Source organism: Vicia villosa, linkage group LG3, assembly GCF_029867415.1.
Source record: "Vicia villosa cultivar HV-30 ecotype Madison, WI linkage group LG3, Vvil1.0, whole genome shotgun sequence".
Taxonomy (NCBI): domain Eukaryota; kingdom Viridiplantae; phylum Streptophyta; class Magnoliopsida; order Fabales; family Fabaceae; genus Vicia; species Vicia villosa.
In genome coordinates this window covers 42,063,739-42,088,262 of record NC_081182.1, presented here as the reverse complement: position 1 = coordinate 42,088,262, position 24,524 = coordinate 42,063,739, and the positions used below count along the sequence as shown (strand labels likewise).

Below are 24,524 nucleotides of genomic sequence, written 5' to 3'. Positions count from 1 at the left end.
CCACGTCGACGTACCTGGCACTCTTGTCCACAAAGCATGCAGCGCCTACCACATGCATGTACCAGCACCGGAGAGCGCAGCCGCGGTGGTACTCCCTGAATAGGTCGTTATCCTCCTGCTCGGCCTCGGCCGCCGCGTCCAGGTGGAACTCAAAATAGATGCTCAGTGTAGTGAACCGGACATGAGGCCCACAAGTCGTGACGCACTCAAAGTGAGCAACCTTGTGCGGCAGGCCCAAATAGTGCATCATCCACTCAATGGCCTCGACCCTCTGGATCCTGGAATGGTCCAACAGCGGCCCCCTAATAGGCAGGTGGAGAAGACACTGGACGTCATGCAAGGTGATCGTCAACTCCCCCACCGGCAAGTGGAAAGAAGACGTCTCCTTGTGCCAGCGCTCCACAAATGCCCCCTGTATGCCGGTGCTGATGGTGGTGTACCCGGTCATGCAGAGCCCGCTAAGCCCTGAACCTCGCACATGGTCGTTAAACCACTGAGCTGCTGGTTTAAACAGACCTAAAATCTTCCTGGAGTGGTTCACCATTTTCAATGGCTCTTTCTCCTATTACAAAAAAAAACAAATAAGCGAGAAATAAACGGTAAAATTATAAAAAATGGTGACAAATAAACGGCTAAGTTAAAAAAAATACCTCTCCCTCCCAGATCCGCCGAGCGACGTGATCCTGGTAGTGAATAAGCAGGGAAGTGTCAAAAGGCCCTCCCGGATAGCTATCCACCTCCTGCTCCTCCTGCTCCTCCTCCTCCCCGACTGGAGGGTCAACATCCGGTATGACCTCCTCATCCTCCTCATCCTCATCCTCCTCCTCTCGCTGGCGGGAAGAAGATACTCGAGCCAGCCTACTCCTAGAGCCTGAAGCAGATGAACTCTCCACCAAGTCCTGTGGAACGTGCACACGGCGTCCCCGGCCCCGCCCGCGTGTCGACGCCAGCTGCGCCGCCGCCCGCTCGCGTCTAGCCGACGCAATCTGGGACTCCCTGCCCTGTCTGATGCGTGCTGGCTGGTTGCCTGACATGTTCCTGTAAACAATCGAAATCGATTAATATGCGAGACAAATGAAAAAACAAAAAAAAAATGCACTTCTGATACAGTTCGGAAGTTCATTTCCGAAACTGGGATGGAGGTGTTTTCGGAAATGAACTTCCGAAACACCCCTGCGCAGAGCTTCTCTGCAACCTACAATGGCAGACCCCAAAATCAAACTTTAAACCTATGTCTACACATTCTAAACATCCTAAATACCAGTACCAACCTAACCTAATACATATTTTCCTATTTGTAAACACCCTAATATCAATTTTAAGCATAGTTCTAAAACTCAAAATGCTTACCGATTGAAGAGGTTGGAGTGCTTTTTAATGTAGTATAGGAAGCTTGTTGGAGCCTTTGATGTTGCCTTGGAAGTCTTTTAACAAAATTTCGCCTTTGGTGTTGTTTGATGTTGGATTAGGGTAAATGAATGGGGGAGGGGGAGTGTTCTGCTTAATCTGCAGAACGTGTCTTATTTCGGAAGTTCATTTCCGAAACCACAATTTCGGAAATGAACATCCGAAATAAGACAATTTTTTTAAAAAAAAGGCGCTTTCGGAGATGAACTTCCGAAAACACCTTTTTCATGCAGTTCGGAAGTTCATTTCCGAAGTCAGGGGTAGTTTGGGTTTTTCACCAGAGGTGAACTAGAAGGTTGGGAGGTTGACAAAGAAATTTTCAATTATTAAGGACCAGTTTGTAATTTTTTGGGGTCAAATTTATAATTTTAAAAAGGGAAATGCAAACCCATGCCCTTAGAGCAATGATTAAGACTTTAAAAATAGTAAATTTATCTCGGTAATCTGCGTATTTAATGCCTCGAAAATTGAAATATTACATTTTCTATAAAATATTTTATTTTTTTGGAATGCTTAACCATTGCCCTGAGGGCACTGGTTAGCAATGCCATTTTAAAAAATATGAGGAACAATTTAAAAAATTCGAAGAAATAATAGTAACAAATACATTCTATGGAATACGAGAGGAATTTCAAATTCTTCTGTTTTTGGTGTTATTTCTAAATGACAAATTTTAACTTAAATAAAATACTCCATAAATTTTTATCATTTTAACAAGTATTCATTTTTGTTTCCAAACAATAAATTTTGTGCATATCATTTTAAATTTTCTCAAAACATTACATTACCTCATTAAAATGCTTCATTCAAACACACTTAAAAAATTCATGAATGACATCGTTTGAGTCTATAAGTTAAAGACTAAAAACCAAAGAAAGAAAGGTTTTTTTAATGGGTGCAAATAGAAATATAGAGAGATTTTTCTAAGAGAACTAGAAACATAAAAGATAAAATTTTAGAAAGAAAATATGGAGAAAACTAATATTTCACAAACTCTTACTACAAATCCAACAACCATCATCATTCTTAGATAATCACAACCCCGTAACATATATTTCATACATCTCTGGAACTCATCAAATCTCATTTTTATAACTTTCCTTTAACCATTCAGAAAGTATGAAATGAAACAAAAGCATATACATATATAAAATATCATTAGACATTTTCATTTAAAAAATTAAAAGAGAAAGAATAAGCTAAAAAGTATCAAATCTCTTTTCATCTCTTTCACCTTGCATGACGCTCTTCTCTTTTGACTGCAACACATCTACTATGGTCTCTTTTTTCGACCTTCACACTTCCACCATAATCTTTCTCTCTGGCTGCCGCACCTATACTAGTTATCCCTTAGGTTGTTGTATTTTTGCCCAAATTCATTCAACCACAGCCATTGTTTGTTTTGAGATTTTGTTCTCTCTCTCTCATGAGTTTTTTAGTGGTATAGTTGAGATAGACTTTGGGGGAGGAGCGCCTTTCATTTGGTTTGCTTGCCTCTTGTCTAGATGCATCATCCGAACTTCACGTTTCTCCACCCAAAGTGCTCGATCATGGGGGAGCGTATACTGGATCAACAGTCGGAAGATGGAAAGTTGTGGGACTTAACTATACCTCTTGGATTTTCAAGAATCAACCACCCATTCTTGTGAAGGTTTCTATATTCTCGGGGCTATAAATATGTCTCACAATAGTAAAAGAAACAACCAGTAGTGTAGAAAAATACACATATACAGTAACTTTTCACCTCACGTGATTTAGCTCCTAATACCCTATAACCTTAAAGTCTCTGACAACCCTTATCCAATAGGGGTTTTTAAATATTTATACTTTTAGCTAGTACAATTGACGCTAATTGCGGGGCATCAGTAAAACTAACCTGGGACCCACACATACAATCCACTCATAAGTTGCCTTTGTGACACCCTAAAACCCCAAAGAATCTTATTTAAATAAAATTATGTGAACATTACATATTTAAACAACAAGGGTGTCACACATCTCTCTCAAAACCATGCTTCTTAAATAAAAAATTTATAACAACGCGACAAAAATTCATATCATATTATCTCAACTGAAACATCATATATATATATATATATATCATCAAAACAAAAGACTTAATCTCAACATAAGCAAATAAGTCAAAATCTCATAAAACATCAAATAATATAACATTGTCCTGATGTTACATTATAAGAGCGACACCACGGAAAACTAAACTCAAAACAGTAAACATAAAGAAGTAGGCATCTACGCCAATCCTTCGCAACAAGCAGCATCTAGTGCTCCTCTACATGAGTATCTGCATCACCATCACAACAAACGACACAACAAAATAATAAGGGGTGAGGATAAATTCACAGATGTTATCCGTGTATACAACAATAAGGATAGTTTCCAATAACATTAACATCAATCACACATATTAACTTACACCCACAAACAATTACAATTCAAATATGAAATGCTATGTAATTCTCCTCCAAATGCACGTGGTACCAATTTTTTGGATGTCAGAGTTATGTTACTGAATTATCCATGTCACTGGTTCCTCTCAGAACCTAGTTCGTCTCAAAACCTGAGACCGTCATTGGTTTCTCTATGAATCATGACCTCGTTGGACCGAAGTCCTACCTATCTTTGATATACATGAATGCATGAATCACACCAATAACATTTACAACTCGTATTTAAAAATAAATAATATTCACATCTTTTACTCAACAAAGTTCCTCTATGAACCCATAATTTTGCCAATGTAAGGCTAATACGGTAGTTCCTCTCTGAACTACTCAACTCAACATAGTATAGAGTTATAGTTCAATCACATGATCAATCATATAATATTCAAAAATACTCATCAATAGTTCAAAATCATTAACATACAAGCTCAATAATAATTATCACCAGAGTAAACACACAATTACTTATGTAAGCCCACCAACAAGGTGTTTATGCTGTAAATTCGTAAACAATCGCTAGTGCTCCAAAAACGAAAGTTGTTGGTTACTCGCATAATCGACTAGATTAATCCTATGACACAGTCTGATTTTTTGATATTTTTTATGTTCGTTTGGTACATATCTTTCAATCGTTTGGTTAATTTGTAAGTAAAGGGTTTGTTTAAAAAACAAAGTAAAATGCAGGAAAATTAAAGGTAATTTAAAGGCTTCGACTAAAAACGCAAAAGAAAGTAAAAGACTTTTGATAAAGTAAAGGCAAAATGACTGAAAATTTATTTAAATGATGGTGAATCATACATACATTTCTCAGCACTCGTTTCTCGATATACTTGGTACTTTGAGTATAATCGAGTATTTGTATAGATTGAACACACAAAAATCTAATGTTACGTTCTTAATTTATACTAATTCGACCCTAACGGTCTTTTCCTAACGGAATGCCACGTTCTTTGCTTGCATGTTCCTCGGTCTCTAAGACCTCCACGCCTCCTTTTTTGGATAAGACCAATCATTTAAATTTGAATCTTCTTCCGTTTGAGGCGCCAAGTTCACCTAACATGATCGTTGAAGCTTATGTCCATTGAAAAAGTCTCAAAATAGTCCAAGTCTTTATCTTTGTTTCGATTGATATCTTCTACGATAGCATCTAACAAGACAAAAACTTCTTCAAGCATTTGATACCTCGAATAGCCTCTATGAATTAGATTTTGCATCTTATGAATTGGTGATGCTCCTATAATATCCATTATGATCATTATTAAATAAATATAAATAATTATTTAAATTTATTGAATAATTAATATTTGATTAATATAAAAATTAAATATATTAACTATAACGAGGAAGAATAATGTTAATAAAAATACTATTGTTTCTCTTTAATTAATTAATACTATAATTATTTAATTAAGTGTGAATTGGTTAATTACATCACTTATTTTTTTGGTTTATAAGAAGGGCCTAAGCCCAATTACATCACTTATCTTGATACTGAATAAATTAAAAATAAAATTTATCTCTATTTATTTATTCAATTAGTGAATTAAAATATAAAATAACTAATTTTTTATTTAGAAATTTTTGTTATAATCAAAGGCGAACATTGTTTTGATCTTTTGACAGTGTAGTAATTTTGCAACAATAAATAAGAGGAGTAGTTTCCAATCCAATGTCTTAAACACACAACACACGTCTCAATATATTCCTACATTTATCACATGTGAGGAGTATTGAGTACTGGCCACGCGGAATAGGTTTTATTTTGATTTTATCTTTTTTTTTAAATTATATTTATTCCTTTTTAAATTAAAATTAAATTAAGCAGTAAAAAAAAAAACGTGAAAACCGCATCCCAATTCCCACCCATCCCTAAAGTAGTGTAATGCAAAGTAAGAATTCTTCTGTTTTTCTGTCCGCTCACCTCCCTTAGCCCACCCACAGCAAACACACATAGAAAAAAACAAAAAACATCTTCGCACCAAAACCATTCGCACCAACTTGTCGTCTGGGTGGAACTGGAGGTGGTATTTCTCTCACCACCGGCTACACTCTTTCCTTCTCACCCAATTAGCTATTTCAATTATTATAACATAAATTAATTAATAATTAAAAGACATTTCTTTGTTCTGGAATATACCCACTACTACAACCACTTGTGTTGTTGTATCAATCTCTATTTCATTTCACATATTTCACCAACCTAAATTCCTTCCCGGATCTCACAAATATCACCGTAGATCTACACTTTTAACAATCTCGTCGTTTCAATCCACCGGTTGCCGTTTTGCTTTTAGATCTATTAACTTAAAATGAAAACCTAAATACCTAATCGCTATCTACGTTTCAACTCAACAATATAGAACAATAGAATCTTCCGATATTTTAGTTTTCGCGTTTCGTTAGCGTTTTCTTCACTTCACAAACCAAACGCAAGAGAGAAAAAGCACTTAATCAATTCTCTTCAATCGGATTCTCCGATTCTCCGATCCACGCACGCGCTTCGCCGATGGATTTGGACGATTTCCGATCCATACTAGACACGGCGGGCGTTGACGTGTGGTTGTTCATCGACACCGCGATATCCGTCGCTTCTCTGGACAACGCCGGAGAGTTGAAGCAACGGAGAGACGGAATCGTCGAGCGTCTTTACGCCGCCACCACTGCTCCTCCGCTTTGTCAGAATTGTGAAGGCGGAGGGAGCCTTTTGACTGAGGGAAACCAAATCAGGAAACAGAGTAACCCTAGTTTAAGCCCTGAGCAAAATCAGCACCGTCGCGGCGGCTCGTCTCCTCCGACGCCGCAGTCGCAGGGGAACGATGATGAGGAAGATGAGGAGATAGATCCTTACGGCGGTTTGTTCGATGATGGACAGAGGAGGATTCTAGAAATTAAAGAGTTGCTTGAAGATCCGAGACAGGTTTTGGTTATTGAATGCTTTTTTAATTAGTAATTATTAGAAATGAATGAAGAACAACCTTCTGATTTTTTTTTTGTATAATTTTCAGACTGAAGATACTTTGTTGGAGTCACTGCAAAATCTGGTGGATATTGATATTACATTCCAAGAGTTGAAGGTAATAGTTAACTTTAATTTGCTTTGAAATTGTTATTCAATTTTCATTTTTATGTGCTTGTGAATTGTTTTTGTTTTGTTTTGATTTGATTTGATTTGATTTGATTTGTTGATGATTTGTTTTCGGTTTTTGGTTCTTGCAGGAGACTGACATTGGGAGGAACGTGAATCAGTTAAGGAAACATCCATCCAGCGATGTTCGCAGTTTGGTGAAGCTACTTGTCAAGTAATGGAAGATACAGTTTTTGAATTTATTGAAGAAATTGATGTTTTTTTCCAAGCATTTGTTGAGTTTTGAATGTTGCTTTTGATAATGAGCAGGAAGTGGAAAGAAATTGTTGATGAATGGGTGAAGTTGAATCCAATAAGAGGAAAAAACACTGTCATGGGTAATCATAGTATTTTTGGGAGTATTTGTGAAAGAGTTGAAAAGTAGAAATTAAAAGGGTTTTGGAATATTCTTGTGTAATTCGTTAATGTTTAATTAATAGTATTAAACATTTGCAGCTGATGGAGACTCTCCTTTGCAGAAAACCACCCCAAATGGGCATCATCATCAGGTCAAAGAAATCTTTTATTCTAATTGCTTTTTTCTAAAGAAGCTTTGTTATTGGGTTGTTAATGTTGTGTTTTATTCGTTTTTACAGATTCCTGATTTTGCATACTCACCAAATCCACAGAGTGAGAATAGCATCTGATTCAAATATTCTTGTTGTTGATGATAGTACCTTTTGTTTGAATTTGTTTGATATTCTTTTTGCTGATGAAACAGATGGAAGCTCTGGTTCTGACCGTAACACTTCCGAACTAGAACCAAAACCTAAACAAAAACCGAATCTTCCACGCAAAGAACCACCTCCAAAACTAAGGCCATCACCCCCAGTTGCCGCTCCCCCTACTCAAAATGTAGGGTTATGAAAATTTGTGTTAAAGTTTGTTGTTGCGATGTTACTGTCATGTCTCTAGTGTCAATTGAAGGGATATTGACATAATGGTGAATGATTGCAGAGACAGAGAGAACAAAGAGAGAGCAATTTTGATGCCGAGAGGCTTGCATCTGCAAGAAAACGGCTTCAAGAGAACTATAAAGAAGCTGAAAATGGTTGAATTTTTTGCTTCTATATTTTTCATTTTCTTCCAAAGTTTTCTCTGTATATCTAAAACTGATTTGTGCTTTATTTATTTGTTTATTTGTTTATAGCCAAAAAGCAAAGAACTATTCAAGTGATGGACATACATGAGTTACCTAAGTCAAAATCAAAGAACACTTTCTTTGCAAAGAACAGAGGTGGTGGCAGTTCTCACGGAAGGCAGTGGTGATACAATGACCAGCTTTTGATGCAAATTTCAAGTGTAGAAAAAGAAAAAAAAGCTTGTGGGAGATTGGGATGATATATATAAGTCCTCAACCGTGTTACTCCCTCTCCCTCTGGATTTTCCTCCTCACTATAAACTTATTTTTTCTTGTGGTTTTTATTTGCTTAAATTAATAATCACTGAAGAAAAAAAATTCTCCATAACATTTCCATTTTTGGAAAAAAGGCTTATATAAGCAGTTTTTGTTGGTATGTTAAGGAGCATATGATTTCAAGAATCAGGATTGGGGATGGAATTTGGGTGACAAATGTTTTTCGTTAAAGATATGAAAATGGTATTTTCATTTCAGCCACTTTTTGTTTTTGAAAGAAAACATAAACAAAGTAGAGAAATGATCATATTTTCTATCAAAAAAACAAAAGTAATAATTGACCATTTACTAATGGATGGCGGGTATTGTCGGGCGGGAAAATTCATGTCGCTGTTGCTGTTGCAATTAATAATTATTTGGTTCCGAAGTCAATGCCAATTAAGTTTCCACATGTAGAGTCCCAGTGAGTATTTTTATTTTCTGTAGATAACTATGGAAGTTTTGGAAGATTTGATAATCTATTAGCAATAAATAATCGTAGTCTTGATTGTCGGTGAAAATTTCTTTCAACAGTTTGAATATAGGTGGTAGACTGGTGGTTCAATTAAACAATTGTATAGATTGTCTTGTACTGCTTTTTTTTTACGGGAAAATAACTGATTCAAATAAATTGTCTTGTACTTTAATGTGGCAGAACTTTGTCAAAAGGGGGTGAGAAAATGTATTTTTGCTTTGTTGTTCACTTTTTTCGTCTTATTATACATGTCACTTTTGGATTGGGATATTTTACATATTTAAACGTGATTCTTTATGTTAAAGAATTGTACCTAATCCTTTTTTAAATTAGTTTTTCTCTTTCTAAGTTATAGTTTTAATTCTATGTCATATTTGTAAAACAAATTATTTTTTTATAAAATTTATATATTTTAAATTATAAATTTGTTACGAGAAAAAAATAAATAGAATGAAATAATAATTAGTAAAAAAGTATTATTATAAAAAATAATATAATTAAAAGCAACAAAACTTATTTTTAAAATTTATTACTTTTATTAGTATTTTTATTTGTGGAATAAAATATTATTAAAAGTAATAAAATTTAAAAATGATTTGATACTCTATTAGTATTGAGTAACAATACTAGCACTTAGGTAGAGGTTGTCCAAATCTTTACAAAAAATCAAGCCTCAACAAAATAATTATATATTAGGTCAATCTTAGCACTTAGGTAGTCTAAATCTTTACAAAAACCAAGCCTCAACAAAATAATTATATATTAGGTCAATTATATATTAGGTCAATCTTAGCACTTAGGTAGAGGTGGTCCAAATCTTTACAAAAACCAAGCCTCAACAAAATAATTATACATTAGGCCAATCTTAGCACTTAGGTAGAGGTTATCCAAATGGTGAAGGTGGATAACAACAATTGGTGGATGTCAGTCCACAATTAAATATTTGATAAGTGAACAACTACCTAGTGATGAAGCTAAAACAAAGAAGGTCAAAAGTTTGGCTATATTTGCTTGCAAGTATTACAACTGATTATTTCTTGATCCTCTGAGTGATTAGAATGATTTTATATCAGAAGAGTACCAGCGGTACATGTCATTTTCTTGGCAAATCGCTTGCCTCATGACATAGCAAGAAATAAACTGATGTAGAATACATTGATGCGGGTAACTGTTGCGCACAAATTATCTAGATGAAATATCAACTAAGTGATTACGAAGTTAATCTAAGAGTTATTTCGATAAGATGTGACAACACTAACGCCATAAAGCTCATGAAGAATTTGGTAGTTCACTCTTGGACGAAACACATTAAGTCCAAACATCACTTTATTAGACATCATGTTGAAAAAAGGAATTGTGTAATTGAGCATGTATCTTCATATGACCAACTTACGAATATTTTTACCAAACCACTTTCTAAAGAAATTTTTTTCCATAAGAACTGAGTTAAGGATATTAAATCAATCATGCATGGGTTAGTACCTGCTAAATGTTTCTTCTCATTCTTTTCCTTCCATTTCTATATGTTAAATACCAACTAAGTGATTACGAAGTTAATCTAAGAGCTATCCCAATAAGATGTGACAACACTAACGCTATAAACCTCATGAAGAATTTGGTACTTCACTCTCGGACGAAACACATTAAGGTCAAACATCAATTTATTAGGCATCGTGTTGAAAAAAAATTGTGTAATTGAGCACGTGTCTTCTTATAACCAACTTACAAATATTTTTACCAAACCACTTCCTAAAGAAAATTTCTTATTCATAAAACTGAGTTAGGGATATCAGATCAATCATGCATGGGTTAATACCTTCCAAATGTTTCTTCTCATTCTTTTCCTTCCCTTTCTATATGTGAATTACATGATCTATGTCCTGGTTCGTGTTTATTTTCCCGCATTTTTTTTAATTCCAAATGAGGAGAAGTATACTCTTAGGAAGAGTATGGTATATTCTATATATATGTCAGGGGAGTTTAACTGCTCCATTATATCACCCTTGTTTCTTTGTTTGTCAACCTTACTAAGATATGTGTTGTCATCGTCAAATAGGGGGAGAATGCAGATCTATATACTTGCATGTACTACAGATGTTGATGCCTTGATCCTTTGAGTATTAGAATAGTTTTAATGATGACTTTGTTGTTAAGAGGAATAATGATGATTGAATATGTTGCTTGATCGTGTTGATCCTCGATGATATCTTTCCAATTGTCTTTGACGACATGGCTCTTTCTAAAGTTATCTCAAGCCTCATCAAGGAGAGGATTTAAGAATCCAAAAAGGTGATAAAGTCAAATATAATATAGCAAGGATCTTTAAGCTTCAAAGTTGTGAAAGAGAGGAAGTGTGAAAGTTCACCTGGTTGGTCATGAGATTAACGCAATGTTAGAATGGCCAGAGTGTTGTAAATATTTTAGATTAACTCATAAGTTACTAAGACAACTTTGAATAAATGTTTTTGAGGACCCTATCTTTTTTATAAAATCACTATAAACATTTTTTGCATATAGCTAACTGATTACAAATCCAAATAATCAATTATGAGCAAAATTACACTGAATTATCGATTATCCATTAGAACTAGTTGATTATCTCAATTGTAACTACATAATCGATTACTAGGGTTGTTAGTTGATTAATAACAACACAATTTGAAAACTTTCCATTTTATAGTTCATAATCGATTGCACCTGTGGCATAATCGATTATGAGCATTAAAAATCCCATTACTCATTTTCCTTTTCTCTTCTTAGTTGTCTAATTTTGGAAGCCTCACAAATGTATATATATATATATATATATATATATATATATATATATATATATATATATATATATATATATATATATATATATATATATATATATATATATATATATATATATATATATATATATATATATATATATATATATATATATATATATATGATGGTTGGGATCTACCTTGCCTCTACGAGCGTTAGCTTTTTCCTTCATTGCTTTCCACTTTGCCACTGAAAGAGGAGCTATCCTATCTAGAACAACAAAAACAATTGGTTGAAACTAACTAAAAGTTATAAATAATGGAGAAATATCAAGAAGACGCCTCACTTAAAAAACCCAAACTCATAAATATTTCTCTTATATCTTAGTCGATCTTTCACCTCCATAATATAGAATTACTCCAAGAAATCAACTGTTTTATTTTCCATCTCACTATGTTTTTATTGATAAAGCGTGTAGAGGTGGTTGATCATATTGTATGCCTCTATGCTCTTATGTTGATTCTGAAGCTTAGTGATTATGGTAGCCAATATGAGGCAAAAAAATTCTTAGGCTTCATAAAAATTCTTCTCATAATCATTTATTTCATCCTTGGGAGCATTATAGGGTGTATCATATTCATGAACGGGCTCTTTGAGAACATACGTCATTTTCACGTGCTTGAGGGTAATCTTTAAGTTTTTGTGCCACTTAATGAAGTTTGTTCCAAACAACTTATCCTTGTCAAAGATTGTTTGCAAATTGTTATTTGAATTGTTTTTCATAGTTAAATACATCAAATAAAATGCAGAAAATACAGAAAGCCCTAAATCTAACAAAACCATAAATCTTGTTAAACCCGAAATCTAAGCAAACCCTAATAACTTGCAGAAAATACTTATCTAGTATCGTGCCTTCGTCTTCAGTCATCCCTTCTAGCACAATCGCTACGAGAATCGCCTTCTTTTTCGCAGTCGCTTCGAGAATCGCCTTCTCTTCTTCTTGTTCCAAACTTAGGGATATTTCGTTTTGATAAGAATGAATGGGGTTAACCCTTACATTTGGTTGTACACGTATGCCTTACATTGCAATCTGGACTCCACTTACCCACGTCACCTTACAAACTGCCATCTGGAAGCTTTTTTTGAACTTTGACTAACGATTCACTAACAAAAGGACTAACGTGGATATGTTAGGAAACTTAAAGGACCAAAATGACACGAAAAAAAGCTGAAGGACCAAAGTGAACTAGAGGGTATACTTAAGGGTAGGGGTGTTCGCGGTGCAGTTTGGGCGGTTTTGATGCAAAAAATATCTGAACCGCAAGAGAAAAAAGCATGTGGTTTGGTTTGGTTCGGTTGACTTTTAGAAATAAAACTGAACCAACCCAAACGGATCTAATGCGGTTTGGTTTGGTTCGATTGGTTTGGTTTTTTATAAAAAAAATTATTGAGCCATACATAAACATATAGATGACAACATAACTTTGTATTTAGTCATTCATACACTACCAAGTAACAATAAAACTCATCATATTTGGACCACAACTTTTCATTTAATATGTAAAAATCATACTTGATAAAAATGGAATAATAAACATAGAAACAATATCAAAAATATTATAATGAAACCAAAAAAATAGAGGAGGTGAGAGATTAGTAAAGATGAAAAGGAAAGAACAAAAGAGATGAGAGATTAAAGAAGAAAATGTGCGATAAAAACAAAATTGAAAGAGAGAGCAGTAGCATAAAAATGAGAAGGCGAAAAAGAAAGAATATAAGAGAGTAGAGATTAGAGAAGAGACAAGATGTATTTGGAGGAGAGTGCAATGCACTGCTAGAAGATACTTGAGAAGGTTGAAATTGAAATCCTAAGTATGAGTAAAAAAACGCTTTTCTAATCATAAGGTTAAGACATAATATGTTTAGGTTTGAGTTGGATGTGAGTTAGGTGAAATTTAAATTGTAAGATAATGCGGTTTGATTCGGTTTGCAAAACACAAACCGCAAACCGAACTGCGCAGTTTTATCAAAATATGAGTCAAACACATCCAAATCAAATGCAGTTTTCGGTTTGGTTTAATTCGGTTTGCAGTTTTCTATTTGATTGATTTGATTTGATTTTGAACATTCCTACTTAAGGGACCAAAAGGAAAATTTTGTGAAAAAAGAAAAGAAAAGAAAAGAATAAACATAGAGAAAATATATGTGTATTTACAATTAATGCGACATAAATGTCTTTAAACTAAAATAAATTATGATAAAAATAAAGAAAATGTTATACTGTACGAAAAACTATGCGTGCTATTATACGAATGAGTTTTTTAAGTGTTATTTAAATTTTTCTTAATTTTGATTTAACTCAAAATTATTAATATGATTTTGCAGTTGTATTTGTTTATGAGATTAATCACAAACAACTTTATATGTGGCTGGCTGTGATACATGAAATCAAATCACTCTATGTTGTGAGTTATGAAAATGACAATTATTTACAAATTGCAGCACACATGGCTAAATTATTAAGGAATGGTATTTTTAAAAATTAGTACTTTTTTTAAGGCAAAAGGATGATAAGAGATAGTCTTAGGAGTACCCTTCATATCTAACAATTTTTTTTCTTCTAATAATCCTATGCACATGGTGGAATCAAAGAGAAGAATTGCAATCTAAGCTAATGCTAGCAAGAAGATCCGCATAAAAATTGGCCTCTCTAAAAATATGAGTGATCATAAAATCAATGTTCATCATGTAGGTCCAACAAACAAGGCTACGAGATCGGATAGTCCACGGCACAAGAGCATGGTTATAGAAAGCTTTAACAACAAGAGTGCAATCCGATTCCAACCAAAATTTGTTAATCTTAAGTTCCATAGCTTTTTCCATGGCCACAATAGCAGCAAGCAAATCAGCATTAGCAGGTGATTCACAACCCAAGAATATACTAAAACTTAGAACATGATTGGCATGACAGTCCTTGAAGATACCACCACATGCCGATTTCTAAGGTGATCCTTTAGCCACACCATCCACATTATATTTTATCCAACCTTGAAGAGGAGGAGACCAAAGAACATCTACAAAAGTAGAAGAATTTCTAGGATTCAAATTAACATCAAATTTTTTAAGCATCGCGAAGCTCGAGATAGTCGAGTTGGATTTTCTACAGGAGGTGTTTCCAGCCATCTTAGCCTGGGCAGCCACAGACGCAACACAAGATTGACAATGGATGCGAAGATTCTCTTGACGAACCTTATTTCTAGACCTCCAAGTGTGGTAAAATATTCCAACAAAGCTGGATTTAAGGACAGAAAGAGCTTGAGCAGACCAGGGAAAATCTAACAGCTTCAGACAATCATTATAGCATTGGAAGTTAAAATTAATGCCACACTTCAGCTTGAGCCACTTCCATAAATTGGTAGCAAACTTGCAGCCAAAGAAGAGACGATCCATTGTTTCCTGAGAAGAATGGCAGAGAGAGCACATTGAAGGAAGAGAAAATCCACGGATGACATAGCTATCATGAGTAGGTAATTTGCGATGAATGTATCTCCAAACCACCATAGATTGAGAAGGGGGAGAGTCCTTATCCCAAGGGAAATTGGACCTGAATTTAGAGGGAGAAGGTTTAGTAATAATGTTATAGGCTGTTTTGAAGCTTAATTCACCATTTGTATTGCTTTTCCAGACCAGTTTGTCTTCTACATTGAAGTTAGGGATTACAATAGAGGAAATGGTGCTCAACAGCTTAGGAAGAGCCACTTGAATGCTAGCCTTTACAGACCATCCCTGAGTTGTCCACCAATCACACACCATGGAAGTTAAAAACCTATGAAATCTGTCTGGAACTTTAAATTTTGCAACAAGTAATCCAATTGTCCAACCAAAAATTCACCTTTTCCTTTGCCAATGATCCATATACAATTCTCGATCAGATTGTAAGCTTCCTTGATGCCACTCCAAATAGAAGACTTAATCGAATACTTGATAACTTTGCCATTTCTCCTAACTCTAGCATTAAGAAAGTTAGACCAGTTCTGATTGTTGTTGAGAAATTTCCAACAAAGATGAATATTAGTTGCAGAATTATAAGCTTTGAGTGAAAGAATTCCCAATCCTCCTTCATCCATTCCTTTGTAGCATGTTTTCCAAGCTATAGTAACTAACTTCTTCTTGTCAATACAGCCACTCCAAATAAAGATTCGCATCCAAGTCTCCAACCTTTTGATTATGCTGGCAGGCCAACTGTAGACTGACATACAATGAATCATCGTGCTAAGAATAACAATTTTCACCAATTGAACGCTTCCAACCATTGAGAGGAGCTTTGCTCTCTATGCAGCCAACTTCAACCTTATATTATCTGCAATATGTAAGAAATGGCAGGCTTTAAGCTTACCAACAAACATTATAACACCTAAATACACAAAAGGAGGATTAGCTTTAGTGAAACCGATGATTTCAGCAAGGCTGCAATGTCTATTACAAGACATTCCACCAGCAAAATCAAAGATTTAGAGTAATTGCAGAATTGGCCAGAGCAGCTAGCATAGTCTTTGAGAAGATTAGAAATGGACTTGAGGAATTTTGCATCACCCCTCCAGAAAATCATAATATCGTCTGCAAAGAGAGTATGAGAATTAACAAAACAATTTTTGTTAGCCTTGATTAAATTGATTTGATTAGTGTTGACAAGGTTAGTGATACCCCTACTGAGCACTTCCTCAGCAATACAAAACAAAAGAGGAGACAAGGGATCTCCTTGTCTCACCCTGTTAGAGCAATGAAAGTAACCAATTTGTTTTCCATTCAAGCAAACAGATAGAGTGGCAGAACTAAGAATAGTCTTTATCCACCCATAAAATTTATCATTGAAATCAAAAACTATAAGAGTTTTAGTCAGGAAATCCCAATTGTGAGTATCAAAAGCTTTAGCTATATCTATTTTAAGAGCCACAATTCCACTAAAAATTAAAAGCTTTAGTTATATCTATTTAAAAATTAGTACCTATTCACACTTATGTCGCAATTTTGTGCACGATATAGCACCCTCTTAATTAAATGTGAAAAGAAAAATAAATATAAAATATAAAATTATTTCGTAATAATAGAAGAAAATTTTACAACTTAATAATTTATATATTGTTTTATAATAATAAATAAAATAAAATAAATAATTTTTGAATTCTTTTATGTATGTACATCCTATGAATAAATAATTTTAAAACAATTTTATTAATAGATAAAAAATAGTAATACAAATCCATATAATTAACTAACTATTTGTATATGAGTCTATTATTGTTTTTTTAATCATTTGTCATCTAGTTTTTATCTCTCCTTTTTTTTTTTTTAGTTTAGGAGTATGAATCATTAATTTTTAATGTATCCTATTTTTTTCTTAATCAAATATTTAAAATGTGAGAGATTTGTAATAAATACTAGTTTTAATTGAAAAGAAATTGACCATAAATAATCAAAGGACAATAATACTCCCTATTAAATATTTTTAAGCTAATCATACAATGTTTGAATGAAACTATAATAGTAGCTTTTTAAAAATACATCATTTGGCTAAAAAAAAAAAATTAAAAATAACTTTCTTGGCTATAAGATTTTTTTTCTTTTTATAACATAATATTTAGTTGATTATAATGAAATTCTAATTTTAATTTTTTCTATTGTATTTAATTTTTCTTAAACAACTTATGTGATGATCAAGAAACGAATTCGAACCATGACACTTTCCTCCCAACAGTTATAATTATATTAGTAGTATTGTTCACTAGAAGAAATTTATGTCATGTACTAACACTTTATTTTCTCTTAATCCGAACAACTACATTTTCTCGTATTTTTTCTTTATATTTTTTCATCAATCAAATAAAGACAAATTAACTTTCTCAAAGACTAACATACTTAAAACAACAAGTAATAAATTGGAGAGAAATAAACTAGATCTCCATTCTGAAAGCAACAAGTTAATAAGACACATGACTTAAACATACTTTTAATCTCCATATTAATGAACAAAATTAATTATCATTCAATTTTAAAAACCGCACTTCTGATTTTTTTCTACAATATTTGGATTTTAGTCTCCACTATTTTTGACAATGTCACAACACTTTTCTCCAACCTCCACTATTTTTCATGCTGGTGATCTTTGCCTCTGAAAGACATTATGAGATTTCATGAGGCTGAAAAATTCAACTTCACTATAAAACAAGTTCAATTTCTCGAAAGCAACATAGCCCTACTTCAGTTTTAAAAATGAACGCCTAAAGTGAATTTAAGCATAAGAAAAAAGAAGTGCAATTTTAATGTATAAAAAAACGAGGTATTATTGACTGAGGCAAAAACATAGCATTGCTCATAACTATAGGATAATAGGCCTTAGAAAAATGGGTTTTTACCTCATCATATGGCACATGCTCCTTTCAAAGTGTGATAACATACCAAAAAGGCACGTAAATACCATACTCAAATGTTCTTCCGGCCATAATAAATAAATGATCAAACAGAAAGAATTTCTAGTTGAAACTTTGGATGCTAACTAATCAGTACTATGGTAAGCTTAAACTACACTTCCTTGATATAAAGTGTCATCACTTAGTCCTGTCTGTGTAATCTTGAGTAATGAAAATCCTCAGTTATGCATCTTGGGCTCATCCTCTTTCTTCAGACCATCTAATATCCCACCAATAAACTTGTCATTGTCAGGTGAGGCTGGGTCAACAACAAATGAATACTTATGAGGTCTTTGCTTTTCTTTGTTGGAAACGATATCGCGGATACCCTGTTTTGTATCTGGGGCTGAATTTAAGATGTCAAGCAGAGAATTGCCCAAGACATCAATGTTTTCGGATTTCTTGACATTATTCTCTTCCTCCTTGCTGCTATGCCAGGAATCCAGAGCTTGCCAAAAAGAACTGTCTTGCTCATCATATTTTGGCTTTACTTGATCTTCTTCTGATTGAGTTGAAAAAGAGTTATCTCCTTCAGATTCAGACAAATCCTCATCTGAGACAATGGGTTCGTAATCAGGATACTTAGGTGTATTCAGTTCGATGGCATTTTGAGTTAAATTTGATTCCAGATCATTCTGACTAGAACTTTTAAGAGAAACAGGACCTAATTCCTCCCAAGGAGATTCCGTGTTATACTCTTTTGGGGCTGTATCAGATAATTCATTATATGAGTTGAATCTTTCATGACTAGCATTGGTTGCTCGAGTTTTGAGGATAGAAGTGTTCGAGTCAGAAGCACAAACGGCCGGAGTAGAAGGGTAAATGTAAGTGGATTCTAATTTAACCCCAGGCATTATCTGTATCAGGTATGCCATCTTCTGATAACCAAGCTTTTTGATGTCAAGCTGATAGCCATATTTATCAGCAAATTGTTTTCGAAAACGACCTATGTTATATCCCTCTGGGTGTTCCCTTAATACATCAGTTACAAGTTTCTGACAATCTTGTAAAATATCATCTCTAGACTTCTCAGTATATTTTGTTTCAGTGGCAGGTCTGGAAACTCCCGTTTGCTGAGTACTGTGAGAGTGTTTCTCCCCTTCATTTTCAAATGACTTCTGCGAGTTGGACTGTGATGTTTTACTTAGAAACAGAGATCTCAAACCACTTGTACCATTAGACAGCCCCATCGGCGTGCTCTTCCGAACTGATTGAGTTACCCTAAAAGGGAATGCATGTGAGGGGCTCTCCTCCAACCATTTTTTTTCTGCTATCAACAGTTCCACCAATTGAATGATATCGTTTTCATCAGAAGATTTAAGAACCATGGGTCCATACTTTTGTAATTTATGAGCCAAAACCTCCCTGACACAAAACATTACTAAGTTAATCTTCTAAAAATTAGCCCAATAATAATCTTTTAAGAAACTATGTGATACAATTGATGTACTGCATTTTTTTTCTTCAGTAGTCAGGGCTCAGATTAGAACAAGCAAGGAATTAACAAAGAAAAAGGAAAACTATCACACACAAACCTGCTTCTAGACTGGGAAATAAGAAGTGATCCTTTGGGGGTGAAAACAAAAGATTCCAAGTCATTCCAAAAGGAATCACTAGAAAATAACACAGGCTTTCCAGAATGACTGACATCCTGGTGTGGTTCTAATGGCTTAGGTGTTTCAAGATTACTAGCAGTATGGTCCAGTTCGGATAACTTGGAATCTTCAAAATTACTAGTCACATTGTTCTGATAAGCAGTAAAAGCATCAGCCTTTACATTGCTTTTCTGAAATGGCCACCAACTTTTAATCCAGCTAAGGAAAGTTGATCTTTTGCTGTAAGTTTCAGGATGAACATCGGGTCTTTCGTCAACCAGAGAGTCGTCAACTGCTGAAGAATATGGGCTGTGACCATCAACCTCCTTTCTAGGTTGATCCTCGTGTTTGTTCTTTGCTATAGATTTTCCAGATTCACAATTTACTACATCATTGTTTTCCATCATTGAGGAATTCCCTGAAGTGGTATATTTTTCAAGAACTTTTGGACTTACATTCTCAGACCTAACAATTTCATCATCAGAAAACTTTATAGATCTCACTTTAAAGGAACCAATTTCAGTTTTGTAAACATCATTGTCCTTTGACGAAAGCTGATTCTCTAACAATTGTGCATTAGACACATCCAGAACCTTCTCACTGCCTACAGATGATTTTTGTGACACATCTTCAATAGGTTTTCCTTGTGAAGGGGTAGAGTGGAGTGATTTTAAACCATCTTCAATGATCCTTTCATGCACTGAAGACACCGAGGGAGTCCTATGTGTATCTCTATCCATGTCCTTATCCTCACTGTGTAGCATTGGAGTTGTTGCATAGCCGTATGATTTACGCGACACGTCTTCCTCGATAGGTATTCCTTGTAAAGGGGTAGATTGGAATGATTTTGAATCATCCTCAAAGATCCTTTCATCCGATGAAGACACTGAGAGAGTCTCATGCAAGTCTCTATTTATGTCTTTATCTTCACTGTGTAGCTTTGGAGTTGTTGTACAGCTCATCTCCTCATTCTTAACTGCAGATACCGTTGATAAAGCAGTGCTGCTTTCAGAAGGTTCATGGTATGCTGAGGGGATCAAATACACACAATAATTACCATCTCTAAAATGCCGGAGTTGTACATGTGGTATTGATGATAGAAAGCGGGAGAGCCTTTTATATCCAAATATGCCTTTACCCAAAGACACGTCACGTTTTGTCAGCTCAGCACGAAGTTCTGAAATGCTGATGCCTTTTGGATGTAAACTCAATATATTCTTAATCTTCCTTATAACTGATTTTGGAACTTCTCCACCTACCTTTAAGTCTGAGGAGGGTTCATTGATTTCCGTAACATGTACATTCTGTGAAGATGTTGACTGCTCAGTAGCTGAAAAGGGGTTCTCAAGAGGCACTTTAGAGTTTCCGTACCAAGAACCAAACTGACCATCGGGAGGGTGGTTGAAATGTTTTCCAGTTAGATCTTCTCCCTTGAGCAAAGATGGCCACTGCCACATTATAGTTGCTGCACTGCGGAGAACATCAGGAGCCTTTCCAGGACTTGCTAGCAAGATATTATAGTTATTCATTCTTAACCGGTGCAACATGCCAGCAAAGTCTCTATCACCAGATATCAGAAAGAGATGTGCAGGCGGAGGATTTTGGGAAACCCAATACATAAGATCAACAAGAAGAGATCTATCAGCACTATTCTTTCCACCTGCAACAAATTACTTTGAGACATTATAATTTGAAAAGATAAAAATTTAGATGAATGAAACATTTCAGAACGTCTTGAATCTATGTGGACAAAATACAGTGACATTGTTAGCTGTAAATGTAAACCATTTTCCATGATTTATTAGCAGGACCTCCATTTCAAATATGAAACGACTTGGACCTGCTTGTCACATGAAAAAGAATAAATTACACTTCGCTTCATCCCAGGTTTAACTCACCTAAATCCTCACCATTAATGGACACAAACTTTCCATAGCATGCATTCCAGCCCCTTGAAAAATCAGAATCATTGCAAATTATCTAGATTTTGGCCAAAACTGGGAATGTCATGAACAATATTGAAATTCCATATCTCTAACATACTAGTAGAAGTAATAAAGTGCATTGTGCACGGTGATAGTTTTTCCTAAAGACAATGATCAAAGGTGACAAATTCTTTATTTTTTTCATTCACCAAAAGGATGACTTGCTCATTTGTTTTTTTTACCAAACTATCAAAAGCTCCAATGCTTTAAAGGGAGACTCATATGCATTATAAAACATTAGTTATAAAACGTAAGGAATTAAACAGAGCATTGAGAGGGAATAGACAAGAAGAAATCTACAAGAGACCTATCAGCCCTATTCTTTTCAACTGCAAGAAAGTACTTAACTGACATGATAATTTGAAAAGATAAAAACGTAGATGAATGAAACACTTCAGAAAGTATTGAAGCAATATGGACAAGATACTATGGCATCATTAGCCATAAACCATTTGTCTTGATTTATTAGTTGAACCCAATGTATTCAAGCACAAGATCTTAAGTAGAATCGGTCATCTTACGAAAGATCGTAAAACTCGGACGTTAGCAAGACACGTAAGATTCCACCGAAGGAAAAAAAATGGTAATTTCATACATATATAAACACATACACACAAAAACATGAAAATTATAATAGAGGCACAAAAAAAAGCCCCAGCACGTTTTTTTTACGAACTTGCTTCAAAAAACTCGATCTTGACCACGCCGGCAACGAAAACAATCTTTCTTGGATCTTAGCACTCTCTGGCATCCTTAGCACAAAAAATCTTATGATCTTACGATCCAACACTCGATCTTTACTACACTCGTTAAACGTCCATCTCAAATATGAAATGGCATGGAACTGCTTGTAACATAGAAAAAGAGGATAAACTTCGGTGCAACAATTACTAAATCCTCTTGATTAAGGCATCCAAATTGTCCAAAGCATGCGTTTTAGACCGCTGAATTCTCAGAAACATTGCAAATTACTATTTAGTTTGCCAAAACTGGGGAGCAATATAATGCACTCAATGCAGCATCACTATGATAGTCTTTCTATTTATTTTCTATTGTCTGAGGGTTTCGACACCCACACATCCTACGCGAAACTAACTTGCACTAAACCTCGATGGTATAGTATTTCGCTATTTCTAAAATAAAACAATCATAGCTTTGACAAATTCTTATTTTTTTTCATACACCAAAAGAATGACTTGTCCATTTTTCTACCACTGCTTTCAAGGCACTGAATATCTAGGTTTAAACATGAAAATAAAACCAACAAATTCTACGAATAAGAGAAGGAACTGAAACGAACCATTGGGAATGTGATTAAGATGAATCCCAGTGAAAGCAAGTGCCTCCTGATTGGGTCTTGAAATCTGATAAACATCGCCGAAAGCGGTAATATGAACAGGACCTTTAATCCCGTTAGCTCTAACGGCGTCAGTGATAGCAGGTGCTACTTTGGAAACGTTAACACCGGCAGGCACGTTGCAGTTCTCGAAATCCCACCATACTGAAACCCTAACATTGCGTGACTCTTCGTCGTGGCGCTTCCAGTGGGAATACGGAGTGTGAGAAGATGAGAACTCGCAAAGATGAAACCGAACAAGAAGAGTGCGAGATTGTGATGAGGGACGTGAAGAGGTGAAAAATAGAAGATTTTTTCGGAGGAGATGGTTCATCGTTGGGGGAGAGAAATGGATGCAGTGGTTGTTGCAGTTGGGTTACTCCATATGTGTGAAGTGGGGTAGAAATGGAAATGGAAGGGTTTAGGAGTTTGGAGGAAGAAGCTAAAACCCTCGCAATTTTCGTTCCAATTTGGGATTTAGTACGAAAAAGTTGTTGGGTTTATTAACTTGGGCTCATGATTCTAATCAAGATTTACGTGACACCCCCCGTTTTTTTTTCTTTCGTGCGAAAAATTGATGGGTCAATAAAAAAATTTATATGTTATTTTTTTTGGTATTTTTAAAAAATATGGTGCTTGACGAATTTCAATTCGTTTTTCCAAAATTCTCGAGGATACTGAATTTTTTCTATACTGAAAATTTTAGTGGTGTTAATTTTTAATGGTGGTGATTTTGAGGACATTTTTAAAGAGTTGTGATTGAATTAGGGGTGTTCGCGTTGCGGTTTGGTTTGGTTTTGAGCATAAAAGTCATCCTAACCGCGAGATAAAAATGCATGCGGTTCGGTTTAGTTCGGTTGATTTTTAAAAAGTCATCCAAACCAAACCAATGCGATTATGATCGGTTCGGTGGACTGCGGTTTGCACTATAAAATAAAAATGCACTGAAATAAAAGGAAAAAGGAAAGTAATTCAATGTCAATATAATATATGATATTATACCATACAAAAGAAATTATATTACAAAAACAGTAGAGAACTAAAAATACATTATAAATGAAATACTTATATTAGACAGTAGAGAATTACATATATATGTAGCTCAATAAAATACAAAAACTAAGTGGATTATGTCAAAACTTAAGTTAATAAATTAATTATTAAAATTCAAAACGTGAGATGTGGTTGTGTGCAATTGGATTTGGAAAGATAATAAATTAATTATTAAAATTTAAAACTTAAGTTAAATATGCGGTTTGGTTCGGTTTGGTTCGGTTTTGTGAAATAAAAACCGCAAACCAAACCGAACCGCGCCGTTCAGTCCAAAAATCATCCAAAATCATCCAAACCAAACGCGGTTTTTTGCGGTTTCGGTTTGGATTGGTTCGATTTGCGATTTTACTTTTGGATTTGTTCGGATACGATCACCCCTAGATTGAACCTACAATTTTGTGTGGTCCTGATTCAAAACTTGTATAAATATGCACCATATGTTATTAATAAAAAGATATCATAATGTTTTA

General features: G+C 34.6%; 3 protein-coding genes across 4 annotated transcripts; 1 reads left to right on the top strand and 2 right to left on the bottom strand.

Annotated features, from left to right (window-relative positions):
* The first annotated feature begins 5,757 nt into the window (after positions 1–5,757).
* LOC131661148 (probable mediator of RNA polymerase II transcription subunit 26c) lies at positions 5,758–8,607 on the top strand. The gene is made up of 9 exons (XM_058930578.1): positions 5,758–6,786; positions 6,875–6,943; positions 7,086–7,168; positions 7,264–7,331; positions 7,450–7,502; positions 7,590–7,623; positions 7,715–7,848; positions 7,951–8,044; positions 8,144–8,607. Exons 1-9 carry the CDS (start codon positions 6,376–6,378, stop codon positions 8,260–8,262), a joined length of 1,065 nt encoding a protein of 354 aa, XP_058786561.1. The 5' UTR covers positions 5,758–6,375; the 3' UTR covers positions 8,263–8,607.
* A 6,011-nt stretch (positions 8,608–14,618) lies between these two features.
* Positions 14,619–15,431, bottom strand: LOC131657941 (uncharacterized). The gene has a single exon (XM_058927286.1). It carries the CDS (start codon positions 15,429–15,431, stop codon positions 14,619–14,621), a length of 813 nt encoding a protein of 270 aa, XP_058783269.1.
* Positions 15,432–17,630: 2,199 nt separating this feature from the next.
* On the bottom strand, positions 17,631–23,478 carry LOC131661147 (uncharacterized). 2 transcript variants are annotated; one of them, XR_009301122.1, is made up of 4 exons: positions 22,966–23,478; positions 19,621–21,340; positions 18,032–19,450; positions 17,631–17,787 (listed from the first exon to the last, which is right to left on the bottom strand). XR_009301122.1 is itself a non-coding variant. In XM_058930577.1 (3 exons), exons 1-3 carry the CDS (start codon positions 23,333–23,335, stop codon positions 18,265–18,267), a joined length of 3,276 nt encoding a protein of 1,091 aa, XP_058786560.1. In that variant the 5' UTR covers positions 23,336–23,478; the 3' UTR covers positions 17,859–18,264. The 2 variants fall into 2 exon arrangements, 1 of the variants encoding a protein (XP_058786560.1); XM_058930577.1 differs by lacking the exon at positions 17,631–17,787 and having other exon boundaries at positions 17,859–19,450.
* Between the last annotated feature and the right edge of the window lie 1,046 nt (positions 23,479–24,524).

Coding starts and splice junctions, on each gene's coding strand:
- LOC131661148 (XM_058930578.1), top strand. CDS start 6,376: ATGGATTTGGACGATTTCCGATCCATACTAGACACGGCGGGCGTTGAC. Junction 7,503..7,589: donor CAAATGGGCATCATCATCAG/GTCAAAGAAATC, acceptor TCGTTTTTACAG/ATTCCTGATTTTGCATACTC. Junction 8,045..8,143: donor CTATAAAGAAGCTGAAAATG/GTTGAATTTTTT, acceptor ATTTGTTTATAG/CCAAAAAGCAAAGAACTATT.
- LOC131657941 (XM_058927286.1), bottom strand. CDS start 15,431: ATGGTGTGTGATTGGTGGACAACTCAGGGATGGTCTGTAAAGGCTAGC.
- LOC131661147 (XM_058930577.1), bottom strand. CDS start 23,335: ATGAACCATCTCCTCCGAAAAAATCTTCTATTTTTCACCTCTTCACGT. Junction 21,341..22,965: donor TCTTAATCACATTCCCAATG/GTTCGTTTCAGT, acceptor AATTTGTTGCAG/GTGGAAAGAATAGTGCTGAT. Junction 19,451..19,620: donor ATTTCCCAGTCTAGAAGCAG/GTTTGTGTGTGA, acceptor GTTTTGTGTCAG/GGAGGTTTTGGCTCATAAAT.